Source organism: Symphalangus syndactylus, chromosome 24, assembly GCF_028878055.3.
Source record: "Symphalangus syndactylus isolate Jambi chromosome 24, NHGRI_mSymSyn1-v2.1_pri, whole genome shotgun sequence".
In the NCBI taxonomy this organism is placed as follows: Eukaryota; Metazoa; Chordata; class Mammalia; order Primates; family Hylobatidae; genus Symphalangus; species Symphalangus syndactylus.
Window position 1 is genome coordinate 13,656,123 of NC_072446.2, and position 24,617 is coordinate 13,680,739.

Below are 24,617 nucleotides of genomic sequence, written 5' to 3' on the forward strand. Positions count from 1 at the left end.
CTTAGGGTAGTCGCTTTACTCTTCCACTGCTAGAGCCCACTGAGGCGGCACTGAGCCCGCCAACCGGCCACAAACCCGGTGGTTGCCCACGCAGCTGCGCTCCCGCTACCATGCTGCGGTGGGCTCAGAGCTAGCCAAAGGTAAATACCCACACCACCTGGTGGCCTTGGTGTGTGCACATGCTATGCTCTGGTCTGGGGTCTGCAGAGGGATTGGAACCCGGGAGAAAAGCTGCTGTTAGGGGGTCAGGTAAAACCCGGCAGGTGCGCATCAGGTCGGTCTCACCAGTGAGACAGATTGGCAAGCCACGTCTAGGCACAGAGCAGCTGGGCAGGAGGCAGGGGGTCACCTGACCTGCAGGACCCTGGGGGAGGGGAGGCTGGATGAGTTACACAGGGCGGGCTGCAGCAAGCAGGGCGCACGGCGCGGGCTGCTGTATAAGAGCTGCAGGCGGGCGAACCACCGCAAGTTGCGATCCCGTTTAGTCTAACGCATCCCTCTTAGAGCCAGGGTACCACAGGCACCGTGCATCCCTGCCCCCTGCATCCACCATCCACGTGGCCACGCAGCACGGAAGGAGGCGAACACAGTTGGACCCTGGGAAACGTTTGGGATCCCCCAAAGATATATCGCTTTAGCTCTATGGGTCTACACACTTCCAGATGTCAACACTGAACTTTGATTCAAACTTTGGCCAACTACACCCATGCAAAACGGCTTAACCACTTGGGCATCCACTGAATGGCCCAACTGGGTCCCAACACCAACTCACTCTCCTCCGACCCCAGCGCCGGGTCAGCCATTGGGCAGAGGTCATGCCAATCAAGGCTGCCTGGCAAATGAGCAGGGGGCGTCAGACCGGAAACCGGATATGGGTGGGAGGTCCAATAGGAGGCGCCGCGTTGGAACGCCCGAAGAGGTGCTGCTGGGGTGGTTGGAAGCTGTTGGGGGGCGAGTGTATGGCGGTTAGGCCTGGAAGACGCGAGGACCGCTAGCGCCGTGGGGTCACTCTTCCTCATGCCACAGGTTGCCGAGCCTCGGGAGAGAGGTGGGGTCCCAGGGGCCAACCCTTGGGTGTGTTGATGGCAGCAGGCTAACCTAGCCAACGGGGTGCCGCTGCCGGGCAAGGTGAGGAGCAAGATTTCCAGGGCTGAGAGGGCCAGGACCCCAAGGAGAGGGCTTACTGCGAGGAGCAGCCCAGGATGGATAAGGAGTTGAGGCCCCAGGGATGCTGAGCCTGCACAAGTGGAAGGTCAGTAGACATTGGGGTTGGAGCCCCAGGGAGGCTGCGATGGGTGCTCTGAAGGGGTGGTTTTGCTTTAGTCAGGCCTCGCGCTCACCCCCAAAGTACCATTTGTCGAGGAACGGGTTCAGGGTCTCTGTTCGACACCCTCATGTGTCTGTGGGATCCCTTTGTTCATTCTGATATCATGATTATTTGCCAGGGGAGCACATGCATGGAGGTGACTAAAAAAAAAAAAAAAAAAAAGTTAGGCAAATACCAATTCCTCATCCTAGAGAGTAGAGCAGCATACAAATGAAAGAAAGGACTTCCACTTGGGGGGACCTTGAAAGTCTTGGTGGAGAAAATGGCTTTTTATATGGGCCTCCAAGGAAGGATAGACGCCTTGGCTGTGAATAGAAGGTGGTAGTGGGGGATGGGAGACGGTTTGCCCACCACGAACAAAGGATTTAATGGTAGGAAACATGGGGCGTGGCTGGGTAAACACAACTGGCCACCTTGGCAGGCTCTTGGGTAGCAGGGGGAGAAAAGTCAGGAGAAATTAGATAGAATCTCTCTGAGGATGCCATGGAGTATGAGGGCAAGCACTTTTGAGGCTATTTTGGCAGGAAACGGAAAGGATGTTGAAAGTTTTTTGTTCTGCAAGTGAGGATTTGAGCCTACTTTTAGGAAAAGCAGAAGCAGCATGGAGGATGATCCCGATAGAGAACAAAGGAAAGGGGTTATGCACAAAGGAGATGTTTAAAGGAGAGACCTAGCACGGTGAAGGAAGCAGGAAGGCTGAAGGACGGCACTCAAGAGGGGTCCCAAAGGATCCTCCTGGAGCAGCTCTTATGCTAGAAAGACACAAAAGATGGAGGAGCCAAAGTGTGGCACCCAGATGGATGGAACACTGGGAGTGGGACAGGGAAGTCAGTGGGAGGGGCTGGCAAGGTGGCAGTGCTGATTTGGTTTTAGACATGGCAGAGTTGAAGGAACTTTGGGCAGTTGGGATGGAGATTTTTGCAGCCCGTTATCTGGAAGGAAAGGTCTGAAGTTTAGAAAAAGATAAAGATCACACACTGAAATTGGCAATGGTCCTTACAAAGATGAATTTATGGAGTCAGATAAAACTCTTTAGGGAAGAAACACATTTGGTAATAGAATCTTGAACAATTGGCGCGCTGGACAGGAAAAAGGGAGGCAGTCCAGGAGTGAGCAGGGAGGACTCAGAAGGGAGAGATGGGAGCACACCAGAGGAAGGGGTTTCAGAACCACTCAGCACATCTCATCTAGACTTAGTGCTTTAGCCTCTGCACTGGTGGTATTTGGGGCCAGGCAATTCTTTGTTGTGGTTACTGCCCTGTGCATTGTAGGATGTTGAGCAGCATCCCTAGCCTCTACCCACTAGATGCCAGTAGCATCCCCTTAGTTTTAACAACCAAAAATGTCTCTAGACTTTGCTAAATGTCCTCTGGGGGGCAAAATCTCCCCCAGCTGAAAATCACCAGTATAAGCTGAGAAAGGACCCTTAGATTTGAATAGGAATTGCCTTAAAGGTAAATTAAGACCAAGAAGAATAAATCCCAGTATTTAACCCTGATATTCCCCCTTTTTTCCACTCCTGTTATTTCTCTGTAGTGACTGGCTACCAGACTCTGAAAAACCTAAGTCCTTTAGGTGAGTGGAGCTAAGAGTTGAAACATCAGTAGTGGGGTCAGGAACCCCAGAAGTGTGGCCAAATGTTCGAGGAGTTGATCCACCTGTTGCACCTGAAAAGCCACAGGGATCTGAGGAATCCGGTATAGTAACAGCTAGGGGTGATCGGCTGGTGGGTTTACTGGGGTCCACCTTGATTGGCCTAATTGGTTGGCTTGTCTGGTGATCCTCCTGAAGGCTGCTAATTTTGCTAGTTCAAGACAGAAACGTGGCCTTGATCTGGAGGGCGATGGCCAGTGCTGGATGTTAGTGGGCAGCGTCGTCTGGGGCCTAACCTTGCCAGAGGCGTTTTAGGATCTGCCATCATAACTAATAGCAAAGTACCTTAAACATAGCTTTCCAGTGCTGGATGGATTGCCATCATGGGAAAAGATAAATATGTGATAGGACTGAGGAAGGAAAGTCTATTAATGTGTTTATGCAGCTGAGGAAGAGGAAGTCAGGAGAGGCTGGTGCCTGAAAAAAAGGCCAAGTTGGGATGGAGAGAAGCTGTGTGCCAGGCTTGACCCCTGTCCTGAGGGGCTGTGTGCTGGAGTGCAGGACTGTAGTGAGATGATGTGTCAAGTAGGGGAGGACAGGATTGGCTGTCGAAACCCAGGGATGGTTTACTTGAAAATTGTGTATACTTGGCTACTTAAAAATAATAGCGTCTGCACTTGATGTACTAAGAAAGGGATGGAGGCCGGGTGCGGTGGCTCACGCCTGTAATCCCAGCACTTTGGGAGGCCGAGGCGGGCAGATCACGAGGTCAGGAGATCGAGACCATCCTGGCTAACACGGTGAAACCCTGTCTCTACTAAAAATACAAAAAATTAGCTGGGCGAGGTGGCGGGCGCCTGTAGTCCCAGCTACGCAGGAGGCTGAGGCAGGAGAGTGGCGTGAACCCCGGGGGGCGGAGCCTGCAGTGAGCCGAGATCGCGCCACTGCACTCCAGCCTGGGTGAAAGAGCGAGACTCCTCACAAAAAAAAAAAAAGAGGGGGGGGAATGGGAAAAATTTCTCATGCTTCCATTAAACTCTGCATTTCTGAGGAAAGCCAAATGGCCCAGGTGCCACAGGTGGCAAACAGTGGCCTTTTGAAAATATGGAATCCCCAATGGAAAGAATGTATGTATTTCTTTACCGTTGATTCTCTGAACAGCACCATTACAGCCCCATTCCTTGGTAGCCCCACGTGATGCCCTGGGCTTCCCAAACTTAGTCTCACCTCTCTATTGACGCTTTCATGGCACATGTATTCAACAAGTAATTGTGTTTCTACTTACATTCTGGGATTCTTACTCATTACCAAAAGCACAAGGCGTATCTCAAGTTTAGGTAGCTACCTGTCAGCTTTCTGGGTTTATCCCTGTAGCCAACAAAGAGAAGGCAAAGTAGAGAGAGGGAAGGGAGGTGGGTGAAAGGGAAGGGAACGGAAACCACGAAAAACAGTATTTTTTTGGTAGTCATTTTCCTTTTGGTCTGCGGCTTTGCAGGGAGGAGGTGGGTGGTGAAGTTTGCAGAAGTGCCTTCTCTGTAGCCCATTCATGTCATTAGTTGTCAGTGGGTTTCTTTCAATTGAGGAAAAAGTAAAAGCAGAAAGAGAAGGTAGTAAAGAATTTAGGCAACTATGAAGTTTCTCAGCCTCCCAGTGACAAATGTTTTCTGAGTGCTGACTGAGTAGTAATAGACTTTGAAGCTGTACAATTAATTACTTTTTAATCAAGACTTGCTGCTGCCGTCCTTTTCCCTTCAGCCTCTCCTCTGCCCGCCTTGGCCGGTGGAGGCAGTAGCATACTGCTGTCTGCAGAGGGGTCTGCGTGGCCAGGCTGTTTGAAGCAAATGCCAGCTAAAGGAAAAAGGCCTCAAATGGATGAGGCAAGATACCAGGTTAGAGGCAGATGCAAGGCTGATATTAGAGGCAGTGGAAACAGTCTTTATGAAAATACTTGATATGCTCAGATTAAAAAGCCCCCATCATGAATTCAGACCCCTTCACTCAGCTAATTAGCTGTAGCTCAGCAACCTTCTCAAAAGGTGCCCCAAATTCTGTTTCAGCCAAGGCATGCCACTGTCCTCTGACCACCTGTGCTTGAACAGTGGGTCCAGACATTTGTGGATTCCTTCTCCAGACTAGCTGATGATGCAGCAAAGAATTTCAGGAGAGGAGAGGCCATTCCAGAAAAGATGAACAGCACCATGGGAAAGCAACTAAGAGAGAGGCAAAAGTAGGGGTTGGAGGGGAAAGAGGGAATCTCGGAAGGTAAATTTGGCTTTAGTGGAAGCTCTGCTTAAAATTCCTGCAATTCGTGGTGGAAATTCCAGCCACCCTGGGGGCTTCTGGGCATCATTGTTTAAGGGGAATGGTATATTTCACCTTCTAGAACAACCTCAATTACCCAGAGCAAATTTTCCTAATGAAATCTAATTGAGACAGCGACATAAGCCAGGACACTCAGAAACCAGCTCTCACATGGGGTTGGGGGGAGAAGAAACGTGGTCTTCTGCTGGCTGCCAGTCTTTGGCCTGTGCCCTTGGACCCCTCAAGTTTGAGAGTGGGGACCTTGAAGACCAACCTTGCTGTGAACCAAAACCCAAGGCTTTAGCCTTGGAGCTAGACAGCTAGATTTCTAGGTGTTAAATCTTTCTCTTTGAGTGTAGCAATTGAAGTACTTGTATGAAAACTCCACACCTATGAAATTGGAATTTTTGGACCAGGTCTGTAAGAAACTCTCAGGGGGACAGTGATGTTAACGGTGTTGAATCTGTGAGCCTCATTGGTAGCCCTCCAATGCCATATTTGGCTTTTAAAAATGCACTTCCTGATGTTGAGCTGAAGTCTGTCCCTTGATGCACCTGGTTCTGACCCCCTCAGCCACCAGATACTTGAAGCTGCCCTCAACCTTTCTCTCTTCAAGACTCTCTTCATTCCTTCAAACAACTTTCTTTATAACCCCCAAATTTCCTGGCTTTGTGACCCCCTTCCCCATTTCTAAATCTTTTCTGCTCCTTCCCAGGGGTTCTCTTGTCTACCCACATCTTCCTTTTTTCGGCGATCCCTCAAATTCTTCTTTTCCTTTTGTCTTCCTTAAATCTCTCCCCACTTTACTGTCACCACTTACCCTCTGTCCCTGCTGCCTGGGTTTATGTTGGCCTTTCTCATAGCCATGTGCCCTGCTAATTTGTAACATACTTACCCTAAAATAAACACAAAAAATAAACACACAGGCCATGCCCAGTGGGAGCTGGGAATGCAGCCTCCCCATTTCTACCTGGGAATAGTTGCAGGCAGAGTCCTGCCTCTGCTGGCTGAGCACTGTCAACAGGTGATGGTGGCCCTGCATTGCAGGCTCTTGGCCTTGGGAGAACTAAGTCACTAGGCTGTTTATTCTGGCTTCTCTGCCCTGTGAATTAATGGCCACTAGTGCTTGGACCAGCATAGCTATTGGAGGCGTTTGAAAAAACTCATGAGATTTTTAAACAAGGGAAAGAAAACAAATACCAGTAAAAAAATTGATGTCCCCCCACCCCCCACGTATGGCCTTTTGATATGTAAGAAAGAAATTATAAAACGAAAATGGGTGCTAAATCACTTAATTTGACAGAACTAGATTTTTGTTGTTTTTTTTGTTTTGTTTTGTTTTGTTTTAAATATTTGCTTTGTTTATCCCATGCATGTGTGATGGAGGCAAAATTGGTTTTGGGGGATGCAGTGTGCAAAAAAGTCTTAGCTGTGACAAGGTCCTGCAGTACATAAACAGATAATGGGATATAGCTATATGTCTGTGGTATTAAAATGTCATGGGGAGGGGCAAATAAGAAACATGTCTGAAGAAGCTAAGAGGGGAGTGATCATGAAAAAAAAAAAAAGGTTGAGAAAACTGGCTTATCTCAAATAGCTGTAGCTTCGATACCATTTTTTTCAGGTCTAGCTTAACCAGAACACTTAAAACTGTTACCAAAAAACTTTCAACAACACTTGTGGTCACTTAACCAATGTTCCCATCAGTCTGCCATCTCCCACAGTAGTTAGCCTCTCCAAGCTGCAGTACTAGGTCAGTACTTGCAACCATGCTGCTTGCTCCTGCTCTGAAAAGCTTGTTCTTAGACACCAAGGTCAGGGACAGAAGGTGGGGAACACACACACACACACATAAAACACACACTAAATATGACTCTTAGGATGGCTAAATGTTTCCAGTTTAGGGAAAGGACACAGTGGAATTCTGCATTCTCTAAACTGCCTTTTGAGACCATTTTGCAACCAACTGTAAAGCAGATTTGACAAAATTTACATGAAACCAACACAAAACAGATTTCTTCATAGCTGGTGCTTTTTTTGTTTTTCGGGTTTTTTTGTTGTTTTTTTTTTGTTTTGTTTTTGAGATGGAGTCTCACACTGTAGGCCGGGCTGGAGTGCAATGGCGCGATACCTAGCTGGTGCTTTTTATTTGATCAGCTTTTGAAGTTTTTTGGGAGTTCCATTAGGGTTAAAATCACTAGTATAGAGTCAAATTGGACAACCCCAGGCTTCTTAAGCTAATCAGTCTAGACATTTGGAGCTGAAAGGGATAAATAGGATCATCTCATTCAGCAACCTCATTTTAGAAGAAACTGAGGCAGAGGGGTGTTGGGTCTGACCTAAGGCCACTTGACCATGGCTAGAAGCAACCTGGGCTGCTAGCCCCGGGCCTTTCATCTTAGATGCCACTGCTCCAGTTTGGGACATCAAGTTATAGGAAATAGAGTCATTAGTGTCAAAACCCCACAACAGAACAAGAAATTCCATCTCTCATTCTTGAACGTGGGGATTAACGATGTCATTTGAGCATCTCATCCCTCTGCTGGGTGATTTTTTAGAGAAGAGCAGCAGTTGAGCCGGCACATGACATCACTGGCCTGGAAGCTTAATTTTATTTTAATGATTTGGTTTTTGTGATAGGTCACCTTCCAGTTGAGACATGCTTTACTCACACCATGGTTTCTGCTCAGTTTCCTCTCAAAAGCTTCCCTCTTCTTGAAGAGCGGTGTAATAATAATTAATAATTGAGGTAAATCCATGTATATTATTAAAAAACCAAAAAACCTCATTCTTACCAACACTGAAGTTTCAGCTTTCTTCCTCTTTAACCTTCTACACAGCTGCAGAAAATGAAGGCCGAAGTGTAAGCAACTCCAGGTGAGAAAGGCTTGCGGTGCATTAAAGAAACATCTCAAAACAATCCCAAACTGTAACATTTCTAATTCCTGAATTCTCATGAACATAAAGAGTTTTGTTTGCAAAACTTTAAACCTACATCAGGTTGACCCCACACAATATTGGAACATTGCAACATAAATTCCCAGCTCAAATAAGTTCAGTTACAAGAGTACCTTTGGGTCGTCCTCCCCTCCCCCACAAAAGCAAATTTCCATTAAGCAAATGATTAATGTAGTAAAGGAAAGAACTTCAATATTGGGGGCATATCATCATGTTTAACTAGCTTTATTCTCCTGCTCCTCCTCCTCCCTCACCCTCCATTTGAAATATTAAAAGTGGCTGGTAATTCACCTATGTGGTTAATGGTGAATTGTGGTTAATGTGGTTAATCTGCTATTTCTTGAGAGCATATCCTCACCCCACAGACCTCACCTATGTAAAAGGGGCAAGTGGGCCTATTCAAATGCTAACCCCAGTTGAGCAGGGTGAGACAAAGGGCCAGCTGGGAGACTAGTGAATTGGGAATGCTTGGGGAACTTGCTAGAAATGGCTCTGGAAAAGGAAGGTAGCTGAATACGTTTCTCAGGCAGAAAGAAGGTTTGCTAAGTCTATATAGCAAAATCTTGTCTTCTCAGGGAGGGTCATAGGTGCTTTCCCCGGGGGTCGGTATAGCTCTCGGGGGTCGGTATAGCTCTCAGTTGCTTTATATGGTCTGCACTGGCTTTTCCACCCTTGAATCAGGGTGTAGAGGGAAGCTGGGGGAGGGGAATTGAGCGGGGGAGAGAGTGTGCCGGTAGGTAACAGGTTTTCACAATTGGGCTGTAATGCAGATGGCGAGGCAGTTTGTGGAAGACTGTCTGAAAGACTGTGTGTGTTACTAGATTGCCCCTCCTCACTACATGTGAACATGGTACATTGCTTACAGTTCAGGAAACCTCCCTGTGTTGGGCTTCTGTTTAAAAAACAGCAAGATGGGTGTGAGGTGTGGGCTCGACACGGAGGGCTTTTAAAAAACTTGTTTATTCATCCTGCAACAAGGCAACATGCTCATTTCTCTAATGAATAAACCTAGCTCTGTGGGAAAACGGGTCTCCCAGACTACCCAGTCTGAAGATAGCTCCCACACTTGAAAGGCACACCAAAAAAATTCAACACAATCCCTGGTTTCTCTTGCTTGTCCCTAGAGACCTTTTGCTTGGTGAACTCAGGCTGAGACATTACCAGAGGAAAAACTGAACACTTAATGCCACAGAACGCAACACACTGTCATTGTTTACATTAAGTAGGAATTTCGATTTAGGCACAAGCCAAAAGCAGGGCACGCCTAGCCCTTCCGCAGCCTCCAAACTTCTGAGACTAACATTGCTGTCGCAGAAAACCACTTGCAAATAAACTGGCTTCTCCGTATTTATTAGGGAAGACCACAAAGGCATCCAACCACAGTTTGCGCTGCAGCCCGGCAGAACTAAGTCTTGGGCGCCGCGACGCCTTTCCTACGGAATCGGTCCTGGAAGGAAGACCATTTAAGGTATCCTTCTATCATCATCCTTTTCTTAGGAGTTAAGAACCTGACCGTCATTCATCTCAAGCCCTCAAAACGCTTTACTATTCCTCCAAATCATTGTCATCCGAATAATTCAAGCCGGCGCAAAACGAGACACGCACACCAGGAAAAAAAAAAAGCAATTTCCAAGTCGGATGAGATTTTTTAAAGACATTTCACTTATCGGTCTTTCCTCCCAGGACTGGCCAGGAGAGCACGCCTTCCCTTCTGAAGGTGCGTTACCAGATTGCGGCCGTTTTTGTGCTGGGTCATCAGAGCAGATTCCCCTCCAGGTTACAGATTCTAAACTTAACTCCACCCGAGCTGAAAATGGCCGGAGCACGCCGCCTCGCCTCCCCTCCCCAAGGCTGCCGAAGCCGCCGGCCCCTGCCTCCTTTTCGACTGATCGTCCAAGGACTGTCGCCGGATCCAACACCTTTCCCCAGCTCTGTGCGTACCGCGCTCTTTGGAAACGAATTGTAAGTTATCCTGATGTTAGACGCGACACCCCCTCCAGCCTGTTCCTTGTTCCGCTTTACCTTTCCGCTTGCGACCATCTCTAGGGCCTCCAGAGGTCCTGCGCAAACAGCCCAGGACGTCTCCTGCTAAGCCGCATGCAGCCTGGCCACCCGACCAGCTGCGCCAAAAGCTTGGCAATACCCCGACGTGACCATGCCTGTGCATTCAACCCTGGTAGCCCATAGGGGCACCCCCAAGGGTCCCCTTACCTCCTCTACCTTTCCCCCAAGTACTTTCCCTTAACCGCCCGCCGCCGGGAGAGGTCAGCTCCGGCGCGCGCGGGCAGGTGCGCAAGCTCTTTGAGGCGGTCTCTGTCCCGCGAGCGCCGGGAGGCGGGCTGTAGCGGCCAAGGCAGGCGCGCGGCAGCGGGGGGCACTGGCGCGGAGGTCCCGCGACTTAATTGTCAGCTCTGGGACCTGGGCTCCCGGCTCTGAGCTGCTTAGGCGCCGCGCGCGCGTGACTTCCCTCCCGGGTGGTCAGTCTCCAGTGTTCTCGCCCATTCCATTCTGATTACTTTCCACATATTTCAACAGTGTCTCTACAGCGCGGCTGCTCTCACATCGTGAAAGTTGGCGCCCGCACCTCCGAACCACATTTTGGACACCTGAGAAGGCCAACTTATTTGAGACTAGGCTTTCTAGGAGGAAGAAAAGCGCGCAAAACAAGTGACTTACCAATGCCGTTTGGGTGTGCAGCTCCAAATCTGGGGTGCGTTCGGGATTCAGTCGCGTAGCCGGGGCACCAGCTCCGAGACCTCAGGTTGTCTCCAGCGGGACGCACGGGGTGCGCCCCGCCGTCCAACAAGCCTTTGGCCACCAGGGCGCCCCTGGCATCCTGGGAAGTTTGGGGGAGCCCTCGCCGCCTCACCCTGACCCCCGGTCCCGGGCTGGCCAGCTGAGCCTCGTCTCTTCCCACTCGCCCCTAACCTGCCTTTCCTTCTCACCTCCTTTCCGCCCGCGCCGCTCCCACACCGCCCTCAGGCTCCCCAGTTTAGCGGTGGGCAACTAACCTGAATCCATGAAAACAAGGAGAATCTGGACGGCGTCCTCCATTAGTGACGCCGGATGGGGATGGGTCCCTTTTTGGAAGGAGACTCCGGGGACGCGTCACGGCGGGTGGGCTTCTTCGGCTTGCAGCGGCGCCGCTGCTTCTCCTCCTTGGGCTTCTTAGACTCTTCGGGGTCCCTTGGATCTTTGTCCTCGGGCTTGAGCTCCTCCCCTTCTCTGGGGCTCTGGGGCTCCTGAGTGCTGGGCGGCGCGCGATTTGGGGAGGCGTCGGGGCTTCGCAACTTGAGAGCGTGCAGACGCTGGGTGAGGGACTGGCCGAAGGTGGAGTGCTTGGGCACCACCGGGCCGCGCTCGTCTTCCGGCTCGGTCTCGGGCTCAGTGGTGGGGGCGGTCTCAGGCTCGGTCTCGAAGTCGGTCTCGGACTCGATTTCGGACTCGGTCTCGCTCTCGGTCTGGTAGTCGAACTCTTCCTCGTACTCTAGGCACTCGGGGAGGGACAGCTCAAGGTCTGCCTCCTCGTGCTCGTAGTCAGATTCCGATTCGGGGGACTCAGGGAATACCTGGGCGCCGGAGCGGTGGTGGGCGTTAAGGAAGCTCCGGCGTTGGGCAGCCGCGCGCTGCTGGGCACGGGCGTTGGAGGTGGCAAGGGCGCGGAGGAGCGCGATGGAGCAGGAGAGCCAGAGGAGCGCGGTGGCTGCCCGGCGGCCTATGGGCGGGCACAGGTCGTTGTAATTATGGCGAGCTCGGCGCCACTGCTGAGCCCGGGACCTCCGATCCATCCTCTTAGGCGCACACCGAGAAGCTGGCCTGCCCTCTGGCTCTGCAGAGAGCGGCTCCGAAGCGCATTGGCTGCTGGAGCCGGGAAAGGTACACCCTGTGAGGTGAGAAGCTGGCCCGGAGGTCCCAGCCTCACCTCCGGTGAGAAGAAAAAGGGAAGCACCTACCTTCCTGACCACTTAAGAACTTTCTAAAGCTCCGCGCCTTGCTTGCCTCTCTGAGCAAGAAGAAGGGATGGGGAAAAAAGGGGAAAGTTCTGTCTCCTCCCGGGCTCCTCTCGCTGAGTCTTAGGTTCCGCAGCCTAAGACTCGAGAGAGGTGCCTCCGCCGGTCCTCTTGCCTGGGAGAGGACAGAGGAGACTGAGGCGAGGAGGGATGGGCAGTGAGGTTCTGCGAAGTTGCGCGCCCGGACTTCTGCCGGGCATGTGCAGTAAGGAGGTGGGGGCCACCTCCCCGCGAGCTGCGCGGTGGCGCCGAGCCTGTGGCGCAGACCCTAGTGGGCCGGCAGGTGGCAGGAGGGAACTTTGTTTGAAAGGATTTGGGCGAAGCGATGGGCGGGGGGCCTGGCGGGTGGCAAGGAGCAAGCGGCAAGCTAGCCCCAGGTCCAGTACTTGGGCAGGTGGGCGCAGGCTCCCGTGGGGTCGTGCCCCTCCCCAGTTTCCCCAGTTATTGTTGAAATAAACACAGCCTGGGAGCAGCTAAAAACCCAGAACTCCAAATAGCAAATATTCAGGGGAATGAGGGTCTATACACGAGTATTAAGACCCTAGCATTTTCCAATGGCTTAATAGTTTGAGGATGGTAACTTCGGGCAGCCATTAATCATGAAACTACCTTTAGCAGATCTGTTACAGTGACTAATTAGAGAAGTTTCCAAAAAATACGTGCCCAAACAGTCTGAATTGGCTAATTGCCTCATCTTCTTCAACAAGGGCCCCCACGGTTGAGGTAGTAGTTTGCAAGTCTGCAAGCCCATCTGAGGACTGCCCTGAGCTCGATTGAGCTGAGAAGGTGGTGCTGGAAATGGACTGGAGCTGAGAGCATGGGTAAAGGGAAGTCTTTCCTGCGCTCTCAGTTCACACAACCACTTCTCTCCTGCGGGGCAGTTCAGGGTGACACGGGATCCTCACTGGAGGCCCCTTACAGCTATTTCCTAGATAAGTTTTTTTTTTTTTTTTTTTTTTTTTTTTGAGACAGAATCTCGCTCTGTCACCCAAGCTGGAGTGCACTGATGTGATCTTGGGTCACTGCAACCTCTGCCTCCTGGCTTCAAGAGATTCTCCTACCTAAGCCTCCTGAGTAGCTGGGATTACAGGTGTGCACCACTACACTCGGCTAATTTTTGTAGTTTTAGTAGAGAGGGGATTTTGCCATATTGGCCAGGCTGGTTTCAAACTCCTGACCTCAAGTGATCCGCCCGCCTCGGCCTCCCAAAGTGCTGGAATTACGGGTGTGAGCCACCGTGCCCGGCTCCTAGCTAGGTTTTTAACAAAGGTAACTCAGCAATACTCATTGGGTGCCTTGCATGTGCCAAGCTGTGTTTTAGGTGCCGAAGGTAGAGTAGTGAACAACAAAAACAACGACAGTATTGTATGAAGGAAAGGATATTTTGGATTAATTTGCTGTTAATCAGGAGATTGAATCAGTCAGAATCCCTCTGTACCCACCAACGTTGTTTAATCTAGCTTGAATTCCACATGAGAAAATGATTGGATCAGGGCTAGGGGGCGGCCAGACACCACTAGATTGTGTTGTTGAACTCTGCAAGGCTGAAGACTTGGAGTAAATAGTGCCGCTCTTTCTTGGCCCTAGAAAATCAAATGATGGCCTACGGGAGGAGATCCCTGCAGTGGGAGCTAACCTGGCTGCTGCTTTTGGAGCGTGCATGTCTTCAGTCTGGCCCTCCATGATGATTATGGAGTGCCTTTTTGGCCATAGTGACAAGTCCAAAGGTGGAAACAACTCAGAGCAAAGCCATCATCCTAGAATCCATGGGAGTATCAAGAAGGTTGTTTCACTTAGGACACATGTCACGGGTTGTGTCCTTTTCTCCTTCTTGAGTCAGTATGGGGAATCTTAAAAAAAGAGGCTCTACCACTGGGTGGCCCACCAGGCCCTCCTGGTACTGGTACTTCTGCCTGGTGTCTGAAGAGTCAGTCAGGTACCCACAGCCATTCTCACCGTGATGGAACTTAACCTCACACCTTCAACACCACACCTGTATTAAAGCTACCAAGTGCCGAGTTCATACCCCAGTGAGAGACCAGCAACTGCTTTGGCTGTGCTGAGGTTTTCCTTTCTGCATCTTGGCTGTGTCTAGCTTGTATCTTGCACTCTGTGTTAGTTTGTAGCATTAAAATAGTGATTGGGCTGGGCATGGTGGCTCTCACCTATAATCCCAGCACTTTGGGAGGCCGAGGCGGGTGGGTCACTTGAGGCCAGGAGTTCGAGACCAGCCTGACCAACATGGTGAAACCCCGTCTCTGCTAAAAATACAAAAATTAGCCAGGCGTGTTGACACACGCCTGTAGTTCCAGCTACTCGGGTGGCTGAGCCACAAGAATTGCTTGAACCTGGGAGGTTAGTCTGATAAAGTAGGATTGATTTGTCAAACCCCACAAAAGGACAAATGTCTATGTTCCAGTTGTGCCCTGCTCTACCACTTTTCCTGTGGAACTGCAAGGGTTTTATTATCACAGGTGCCTGCATGGCTGTAGTCACTGTGTGGATATTATCATGGGACACTGGACAGGGGCATTTAGAGCCATATATTTCAAATCCTGATCTCTGCCTCTCAGTCCTGACTAATGGGGCACGATTCTAGAGGGTCTGCCTACACTGACCCACCCACTTTATTTCTTCTAATTAGCACAGCTCCATCGACAGCATATGGAACAGAAATATATTATCAAGCTGATATCAGAGCACGTTGGGGGAAAAATCAGGAATATATGGGTGCTAGTAAATGCCCTTTGAATGGAAACTAATGTCAGCTGTCAGCAATGAGGTGGATTATGATTCTTTAGTGTACATAAGAAAGCACTTCATTCTTCAGATGGAGTGCTTTTATGCCTATAAAGGAGATGGCAGCCCAGAGCTGATTCACTAATATAGATACACTGAGATTGCCTGCATTATTAAAAAATGTGCATTACATAATACATATTTTTGGACTAGATTCTGCATTAGCAATGCGCTTTCTTTGCAAGATGCATTTTAATCAGCAAACAAACATTTAACAAAACACTGCATTTTTGAGCCCCAGTCCTGTGTAGTTACAAATACATCTTAGTGTACATTCACCACAGCCTCTGGGAGGAAGGAGCGGGGGACTGCACTGAGATGCCATTCCATCTCACACTTAGTGCCGAGGTCGAGCAAATGGAGCCGTACGGAAGATGCTCTTTAAAATGCATTACGTGCATGACTTTAAAAGTGCTTGCTGCAGAGTGAATTTCAAAAAGGAGCAAGTGGGCGATGAACGACCTCTGTTGTTACCAGGCTAAGGAACAAGGGGCTCTGTCTGTCTGCCGGTAAATAAAGTATGGGCATATATCACTTCCAGGGCTCTGCTGGAGGGAGGCTCCTAAACCAGTTGGACAGGAAAGTGCAGTTCCCAGCTCACTACAGTATCATACAGTAAGCTTCTGATTCGGATAAATTGTGAAGAATATTATCTTTAGCTCCTTAAAGGATTTTCATGTGGAAGAGGCCTTAAGATTTATTATATATGGCTCTGGAGGGCAAAATTAGAACCTATCGGTGGTAGTTGTAGCAGAAAGCCTTCAGCACAACCCAGAGAAGAATCTGACATGGAGTGGGCTGTCAGAAAGTTGGCACTTTGTCAGAAGCAATGTGAAGTCAAAGGACAGGTGACCACACACTGGAGATGTTTTTCATGGTGTGCGAGAGTGAGTGGGGTTGGAACTTGGTGCCCACCACAGTCTTACCAGGTTAGCCTGTGATTCCACTGAAGGCCTCTGTAGGCTGTGGGAGAAGGGTTTGGGGGCTCTACTGATGGACACGATCCTCCCCCCTCTACTTTTTACTATTTTGGAAGCATTGAAAGTGCAAGTGGCTCAGTGACAGGAAGGAATGTTGGGGTGGCAGTTTTAAGACAGGGCAAACAGATGTGTGCGATGGATCCAGTGGCCCGTGGAGGAGCTTTCCTCACCAAGGCAGGGCGTGGAGGCTCTTTGCTCCACAACTCACCGCTTGTTGAAGCAAAGAAATTAGTCAAGTCCATCTGTTAATTACATTGGTTCTCTTTGCCTCCTCTCCTGGAGCTGTCTCGGAAATTACAAATGAAATTGGCTATTTAGCAATCATAAATTGAGCCACTTCTATGATCAAGACACTATTCCGGGCATTGTGGGGAGATCGAAGTAATTGAGGATGAGCAATTCCTGCCATCCAACAACACACACATTGATGTGAAGTGCCCCCAAATATTAAAACCAGATTGCTGACAGGTGTAGAGTAATACATTCCAGCCCAGATAGACAGGGAGGGAAGTTGAGTAACTGGTTAGAATCAGAGGTACAGTTCATCTTGTGATTTTCAGAAAGAGATGAGTCTTTACCTAGTCTGACTCTGAGATTTTCTTTTGATTTTTAAAAGCCCATGAGAATTGCTTTCAATCCACTTGTTTCTAACCATGTGTCTACCGTGTGCAAAGCCATGTGCTAGTGGCCCTGGGGGAGACAGATGAATCATGGGTTCTCAGAAGGCTTGCAGGCTATTGTCAGGGGTCCCATAGACATCAACGCATTTTCCAAGATGAAACTCAAGATAATGGATTGGTTCTGCCCTGCCTGGTGAGCGGGTATAATCACTCTTGAAGATATTTTTTGGATAATCATTGGAAAGGACTATTTTTGGAGATGAAGAGCTTTTCAAACTTTCCTTTGGATAGAAATGAATTCAGGGAGTTTGCAGCACTCCCCACCCCTCACTGTGGCAATCAGCCAGTAAGGCTCAACCCCGCTGAGAATTTGGTATTGGCCCCTCCTGCCTGTTCCCCAGAGAGGACCAGGTACAATGCAGAAGCATTTGGCTTGGTTCTCTAGGGTGCTATTTTGCTGCTATTCAGACTGCACTGATAGCAATCGGCTCTCACCAGTAGAAATGGTGAAAACCTCGAGCTCCTGATTTTGAGATTTGGGGGGAATGCCATCTAGAGCTAAAAGCAAACAATAGGGGAAAATAATCACCTTTTCACATGGCTGGTTTCTGTCCAAGCCATTGTTGGGATTACAATACTGTATTTGTGCCATTCGTTTTTAAAGGGAGTGGGATCAGAAAGGAGCCTTCGTTTTGTGCATAGAGATTGCTCGAGCTGTCTTCCCAGGAGCTCCCTTACTTTCTCTTCACTTCGTGCTCTGTTGAGCTTCTCCTACTGATACAGTGCCTATCTCCCTCTCTCTCCCTCTACCACAGGAGGAGCAATTTCTAGACTCTTGATCCAACAGGAAGCATCTAGAAGCCTCCTTGCTCAGGCAAAGCATCAGTACCCAAGAGGGGTACAGGCCTCTTGGACGTGGTGTCTCATTTCTCTGCCGTGGCCCTGGAGCTTGGCATTCTGTGTTCTCCGATTCAGCCCCTGGGCTCTGACACCCTGCCTTGCTTCGTCCTGAGCTCCGGCTGCCTGCCCGGCCGGACCTACACTGAGCTTGTCTGGTTCTTTCCTGCAGCCAGCTGAGACATCATTGTCCCAGGACACCCCCAGTCTACGTGGTTCTGACCCCAGATGTCCACCTCTGCCCTGCCCACCAGCAGCCACGCCAGCCAGTGAGCTGTAGGTGAAAACACTGCTGATTGCAAAGGACCACTCAACTGTCAGGAAAGCTCTCAGCTCATAGCTTTGTCTTTTGTCCAGCTGTCCTGGACATCCTATCTTTCCTCTAGCCCCTAGCCCTGACAGAGAGCCTCAAAGTTGTTTTCGTCTTATCTGCTGAGGATCTGACTCACCCCATCAGACTTTTGGGAGGGAGAGAGTGAGCGCGCCTCGAGCCCAGAGGGGAGAAACCCTTAGTGGTGTCACGGTTTAGGCACACGCTCATAGAAATCCTTGCAGCTCGAGCTCTTCAAAATATGATTAGACCAATTTTACATGTCTAGTCACTGAGGCTGCAGTAGATTGGGACTATTTCTATATGTGCAAAGTGAAGTGGATAATTGAGGCAATTATCTTCAGGCAAATGAATCTGGGCACTGTAATCAGTCCATCCTGATAACTGGGGAGAAATCGGCGTCATTCACTGTAGCATTGCTTTGCGTTAAAGAGAATTCTAAGATATTTGTTTGTTATTTTCGCTTGGCTTCATTTTTCTAAAAGACAGTCCAGTGTAGATGAGGTCCTGCCTCATGCTGGTGTTAGGATGTGTGGCCCCCTTAGGTCTCAGTCAGGTGTGTGTGGGGTTGGTCTGGATGGGTTGATAATCAGATCAGTGCCCTGGCAGGGTGCATCCTTGGCTTCCTTGTGGTGGATACTTGGTTTCCACATCAGGGTTTTCTTTCCACTTCTTCCTTCCTTGTGTATGAGAACCCTGAGGTGCTGGATGGGTTGGTCTAGAAGGTCACCTCCACTGCTAGGAATGGTAGGATTCCTAATAGGGCCCATGAGTGACATACATTGTGCATGATAAAATATCACAGAGCCAGGAGAATGAAAGAAGGGCCTGTTGACATCAGAAATGAGAGTGCCCTGGAGGCTGGTGATTACTTCTGGACCCCCTCTTCCCCATCCATTGTTTCAGCTAAAAGTCATCACAAATTGGGAGTCCTTCCCTTTACTTGTCTAGAAATTCCCTCAGGAAGCAGCCGTCACTTCTCTCCCAGCTCTTCAATGAGGAGGGAGGGAAGAGGAGCAAGAGAAGACTTTCTGGTCTTCCAAATAGCAGATTTGGTTTCAGGCATGTGAGGAGCCACATATAAAAAGAAAAGGCATTGAGGCATGTGAGATTTGACTTAAGTGGAGGAGATCCTCGCCCTTAAGCAATAATCTGTGTATTTAGGGAGCCCACGGCCCAGCAAGAAGTCCAGCAGTGCCTCCTGAGTGCCTGGGCACCTGGTGGAGATGGTGCAGGGTCCCTGGCAAAAGAGCCTCTGGGACAGGAGTTGTAGCCGCCAGCCTGTGTCACACACTCACACTCGCAATTAGAGGACAACGGGAATTTAATTAACTGCCAAAGTGTGCTTTTGACCGTAAGCATTCTAGGAATGAGGTGCTGTGTGGGGCTTGAGATGATCCTTGGAAAATGCTTAAGGGGAGGCTTGTTTTACGCTGTCAGGAAATCTTCATCTTGTCACTTTGTAAATTTCTGACCTTGCTCAGTTAGTTAGAAAAACAAAAACAAAAGCTTCCTGTCCACAACTGAGATAAGAGAGTTTTGCAAGACATCTCTCTGTCCTCGGAGCGTTGTGGCCTTCTGTGGGTTCTGTAGTTTTAATTGCTAGTGGTTTCATTCCTGCTCAGTTAGTGAAATTGTGGCATTTTCCCAGCATCTTAGCGTGACTGCTCTACAGCCCTAACAATGATGATTTTAGACTATATTTTAAGATCTGCTGGGGCAAATGCCTTCTCACTGCATAGTATCTCAGCATTCTCTGATGTTTTGTCCATTTATTTTTCTATATGAATTTAAGAACCATTTTTATCAAGTTTTATAAATGACCTTGGTGATATTTTGACTGGAATGGCGTTCAATTTATAAATTAAGTTGGGAAATATTGTCATCTTTTCTGCATTTAGTCTTAAGCCAGACGTATGGCCTCTCAATCTGTTCAGGTCACTATTTCTCTCATTAAGGATTTGTGTTTTCTTCATGTAATTTTAATATATCCTATGTGAGTTTGATATATGAATATATATCATATATTTCCCAAGTATTTGATGCTTTTGTTGCATTGTGAGTGAGCTCTCTTTTTTTAATTATATTTTCAGGCCTCTTATTATGTATTTATAGAAATGGTATTGATTTTTGTACGTTTTTCTCATCTTCTGCCACTTTCAGAATGGGTTGGTTTATGAAGCAACCAGCAGCCTACTCAGGCAAACACTCAGAGAAGGTTTCTGGAGGATTTGGTAGAAGAGACTCCCTGATCAGGGAAAGAGTTGAACTAAGTCAGCGCTTCCCAAATGCCAGTCCACAGTGAAATGAGAAAACGAAAGATGTTGTAGTGGGGCTTTCATCAAGCTAAATTATTCAGGGGAGGGACTTTTGATTTTGATTCTTGATTTTGAGGCTATATAAGCTTCCTGTGTTTTAGAATTTTAATGTCATTTCTTTCTAGAAGGATTGTCGATGATAATTAGGGGTTTTGTTTTGCTTTAAGATTTTAGAGTCTTTGAAAATAAATAAATCAGAAATGCTTGTAATAAATGAATGAATGAATGAATAAATAAAACTGCTTGAATTCTACCCTCCCCAAAAGATTTTAGAATTTTTTTTTTTTTTTTTTTGAGACAGCGTCTCGCTGTATCGCCCAGGCTGGAATGCAGTGGCTTGATCTCGGCTCACTGCAAGCTCCGCCTCCCAGGTTCACGCCATTCTCCTGCCTCAGCCTCCCGAGTACCTGGGACTACAGGCACCTGCCCCCACTCCCGGCTAATTTTGTTTCTGTATTTTTAGTAGAGACGAGGTTTCACCATGTTAGCCAGGATGGTCTCCATCTCCTGATCTCGTGATCTGCCCGCCTCGGCCTCCCAAAGTGCTGGGATTACAGGCATGAGCCACCGCGCCCACTGATACTGTTTTTTAAATTTTGCTTTTATTTAGTTTTCAGTGACTTTATCTAGCAGATAAAAAAAAAAAAGCAAAACAGCTGGCAACCCGATGTAAGTGCCACACATTTCTTTTGAAATATTAGTGTGGTCTGGCCGGGCACAGTGGCTTACGCCACTGTGCGTAGATTTTAGTCTAAAATCTCAAAATCTAGGAACCTCCAATTCGGTGTCCTTTGGGTTTTACTGTTGTGATATTTGGTAAATCTGGACTTCTTTTTATATTTTAAAATCATTTTTAGTTTATTCTTTTGGGTTCTTCTAGTTAGTAGTGCCAGTTAGATTGATGTTTTTGTTATTTATTTCGGCTTTCTCTGACTTCTTCATCCTTCGTCTGTGCCTTGTGGTGTCCCCGAAAGTGTGTAGGAGAGAGAAGGGTGAAATGGGGGCACCCTCGTTTTATATCTGTTTTTAAAGGGATTTTTCTCTAATGTCTTTTCTCTGACAGTATTTAGGTGGGCTTCAAAGGGAAAATAGATGGTATCTTATGGGAGGGCTCAACAGAAAGTTTGGAGGTGAGAAACCAGAAGCCAGATTTGGGACCACACAGGCCTGGATATGAATCTTGCCTCCTTCTGCTTGCTAGCTGACCAGCGACTATGCCTGGTGGTGGTGATGGTACTGGTTATGATGGTGGTGATGGTAGTAGTGATGATGGTGATGGTGATGATGGTGGTGTGGCGGTGGTGGTGATGGTGATGGTGGTGGTGGTGATGGTGATGTGGTGGTGATGATGGTGGTGATGGTGATGGTGGTGGTGATGATGGTGGTGATGGTAGTAGTGATGGTGGTGGTGGTGATGATGGTGGTGATGGTGATGTGGTGGTGGTGATGGTGGTGGTGGTGATAATGGTGGTGATGGTGATGTGGTGATGGTGATGTGGTGGTGATGGTGATGTGGTGGTGATGGTGATGTGGTGGTGATGGTGATGTGGTGGTGGTGGTGATGGTGGTGGTGGTGATGGTGATGTGGTGGTGATGGTGATGTGGTGGTGGTGGTGGTGGTGGTGATGGTGATGTGGTGGTGGTGGTGATGATGGTGGTGATGGTAGTAGTGATGGTGGTGGTGGTGGTGATGATGGTGATGTGGTGGTGGTGGTGATAGTGGTGGTGATGGTGATGTGGTGGTGGTGGTGATGGTGGTGGTGGTGATGGTGATGTGGTGGTGGTGGTGATGATGGTGGTGATGGTAGTAGTGATGGTGGTGGTGGTGGTGATGATGGTGATGTGGTGGTGGTGGTGATAGTGGTGGTGGTGATGGTGGTGGTGATGATGGTGGTGATGGTGATGGTGGTGGTGATGATGGTGGTGATGGTAGTAGTGATGGTGGTGGTGGTGGTGGTGGTGATGGTGGTGGTGACGGTGATGTGGTGATGGTGATGTGGTGGTGATGGTGGTGGTGGTGATAATGGTGGTGATGGTGATGTGGTGATGGTGATGTGGTGGTGATGGTGATGTGGTGGTGGTGGTGATGGTGGTGGTGGTGATGGTGATGTGGTGGTGGTGGTGATGATGGTGGTGATGGTAGTAGTGATGGTGGTGGTGGTGGTGATGATGGTGATGTGGTGGTGGTGGTGATGGTGGTGGTGGTGTGGTGGTGGTTATGATAGTGGTGTAGCGGTGGTGGTGGTGGTGATGATGGTGGTGATGGTAGTAGTGATGGTGGTGGTGGTGGTGATGGTGATGTGGTGGTGATGGTGATGTGGTGGTGGTGGTGGTGGTGGTGGTGATGGTGGTGGTGGTGATGGTGATGTGGTGGTGATGGTGATGTGGTGGTGGTGGTGGTGGTGATGGTGATGTGGTGGTGGTGGTGATGATGGTGGTGATGGTAGTAGTGATGGTGGTGGTGGTGATGGTGATGGTGATGTGGTGGTGGTGGTGATAGCGGTGGTGGTGTGGTGGTGGTTATGATAGTGGTGTAGCGGTGGTGGTGGTGGTGGTATGGTGGTGGTAATGGCCAAGAGGTGAGAGAGTGAGGGGGCAGGATTTTGAGGAACCCAGCCATGCAGAAAGAGCCTAAAATAAAGTTGGAGTTGGCAGTCGAGTTGGATTTTTTTTTTAATTTCACTTTCCATTTCTCTTTTAGTGGATTCTTAATGGAAAGCCTTAGAAGCTGTAGAGTTTGGTCTGCACAACTGCACTGAATGCCCATTCTAGGTCCTGTACTCTGCGAGGCACTAGGAATACAATGGTGAATGCATGCAGTGAGGGGGATCTGGAAATAATGAGTCATCGTGCTAAGGAGGGTCTCATTACAACCTGAGCTAAGGACACTGGAAAAGAAACATGTTCTTTTGTTTTTTCCCCCCGAGGAAACAGCAGAAGAAGCCACCCTATATTTGGGCAAGGTAGGGAATACTTTACTGAAAAAGTGATACGTGCACACTTGAGCTGAGAACTGAAGGGTGAGCATGTGGCAGCAGGGGGGTGGTGCAGTTCCAAGCTGAGGAGTAGCCAGAGGGTGGTGCATTTCCAAGTTGAGGAGTAGCCAGAGGGTGGTGCAGTTCCAAGCGAGGAATAGTGTATTTGCCAGCCCTCTGGCGGAAAGGAGCTAAGCCTGTTAGGGAAACTCACAGGTCAGCAGAGCTGGAGGACAGAGATGAATCTGGAGGGCTGGGCAGGGATCTCTGGGCCCAACAGTTTAAACGGCAGTCTTTCTGTTGTCTTGAACAGCCATAAACAATGGGAAGCCTTTCTCCTGATGGCCATGAGGAACCGAAATCAAGTTGTCTATTTTAAAGACCTCTCTGGCCACAGAGTAGGGGGGTGGAATTTGAGAGGAAGCTAGAGTTGATAGTAGCTGGGTCTAGGGAGGTGGTTGGTTTTAGAAATACATAAAGCTGAGGATAGCGAGAGTGGCTTTTAGAGTTATTTAGGAGAATGTCTTACAAGGCTTGGTGATAACAAGGATGTGGGGAATTGGCTGTGTCAGGATGACACCCAGGTGGAACTAGATGGAAGCTAGTACTTTTCACTGAGCTGGAGAAGCAGGGAAAGAGGCCCAGGTGTGAGGTAGCAGGAGGCCATGAGTTCTGCCATGTTGAGTGGGGTGGTGGGGCCAGGAGTTCTGCCATGTTGAGTGGGGTGGTGGGGCCAGGAGTTCTGCCTTTGGTCTGTTGAGAGCAAGGTGCCTTTAGGCTGCATGTGACAAGGTATCAAGACAAGGTATCAGACAGGTAGAAAGATGTTCTAGGTCTCGGGCACAGTGGAAAGGCTGTTATAGAAGCAGAAAAAGTCTAGTGCTAAGTGGGAGACAAGAGAGGAATACTCCAAATTGAGTTTCCAGCCAAAGTCATTATCAACAGGAGTCATCCTGGAGCTGGATGGCACTGGAGAGATCGAGTCTCAGCCCTTTTATTTTACGAGTAAGGAAACCGAGGCTTAGAGAGGTGGGACCGGCTGGTTAGTGGTAAAGCCACTCTTAGACTTAATTTTTCTAGTCCTGGTTCTATCCCTCAATTGTTTACTACAGCAAGCAGAGAATCTTCCCGTGGAGGTGGAACATGAGCCAAGGGCTCAGATGTCAGCCCCCTTGATATCAGATCTATTTTTTCTCAGCAGCCAAATGGACAGTTCACAGCTTCACATTCTTTTCTTGATCACTTTAGAACTGACATTCCTCCAGCTCCTTATTAAAGAAAGAGCAAAGCAAGAGCTGGCTAGAAGTGGTTTGGAACGTAGAAATAGACTATACCATGTCTTTAGTTATCAGCCTGGCAAAGTCCACATGGCAGCCGGGAAGGGTTTGGCCAAGGCTAAAGCCGTATGACTTGGTGGCACTCTCTTTTTCTGTTAGTTGTTCCGAAAGCACCAGTTATTACTTAAAACTGGCCCCTAAAATAGGAGCATTGAGGTACAAGAAAGGCAA

At 48.8% G+C, this 24,617-nt stretch overlaps 1 protein-coding gene and 1 long non-coding RNA gene across 4 annotated transcripts in view; one reads left to right on the forward strand and one right to left on the reverse strand.

The window, feature by feature from the left end:
- Positions 1 to 877: 877 nt before the first annotated feature.
- LOC129474813 (uncharacterized) overlaps positions 878 to 24,617 on the forward strand; it is a 33,145-nt gene continuing 9,405 nt past the window's right edge. The window contains exons 1-3 of one of the 3 annotated variants that reach the window (XR_010119451.1): positions 878 to 1,252; positions 2,864 to 3,024; positions 9,304 to 10,141. This is a non-coding gene — a long non-coding RNA (uncharacterized lncRNA). The remainder of the gene's footprint in view (positions 1,253 to 2,863; positions 3,025 to 9,303; positions 10,142 to 24,617) is intronic. The other 2 variants (XR_008654641.2, XR_010119452.1) reach the window with 2 other exon arrangements.
- On the reverse strand, positions 11,195 to 11,967 carry LOC129474810 (neuroendocrine secretory protein 55). The gene has a single exon (XM_055266578.2). The coding sequence runs from the start codon at positions 11,965 to 11,967 to the stop codon at positions 11,233 to 11,235; it is 735 nt and encodes a 244-aa protein (XP_055122553.1). The 3' UTR covers positions 11,195 to 11,232.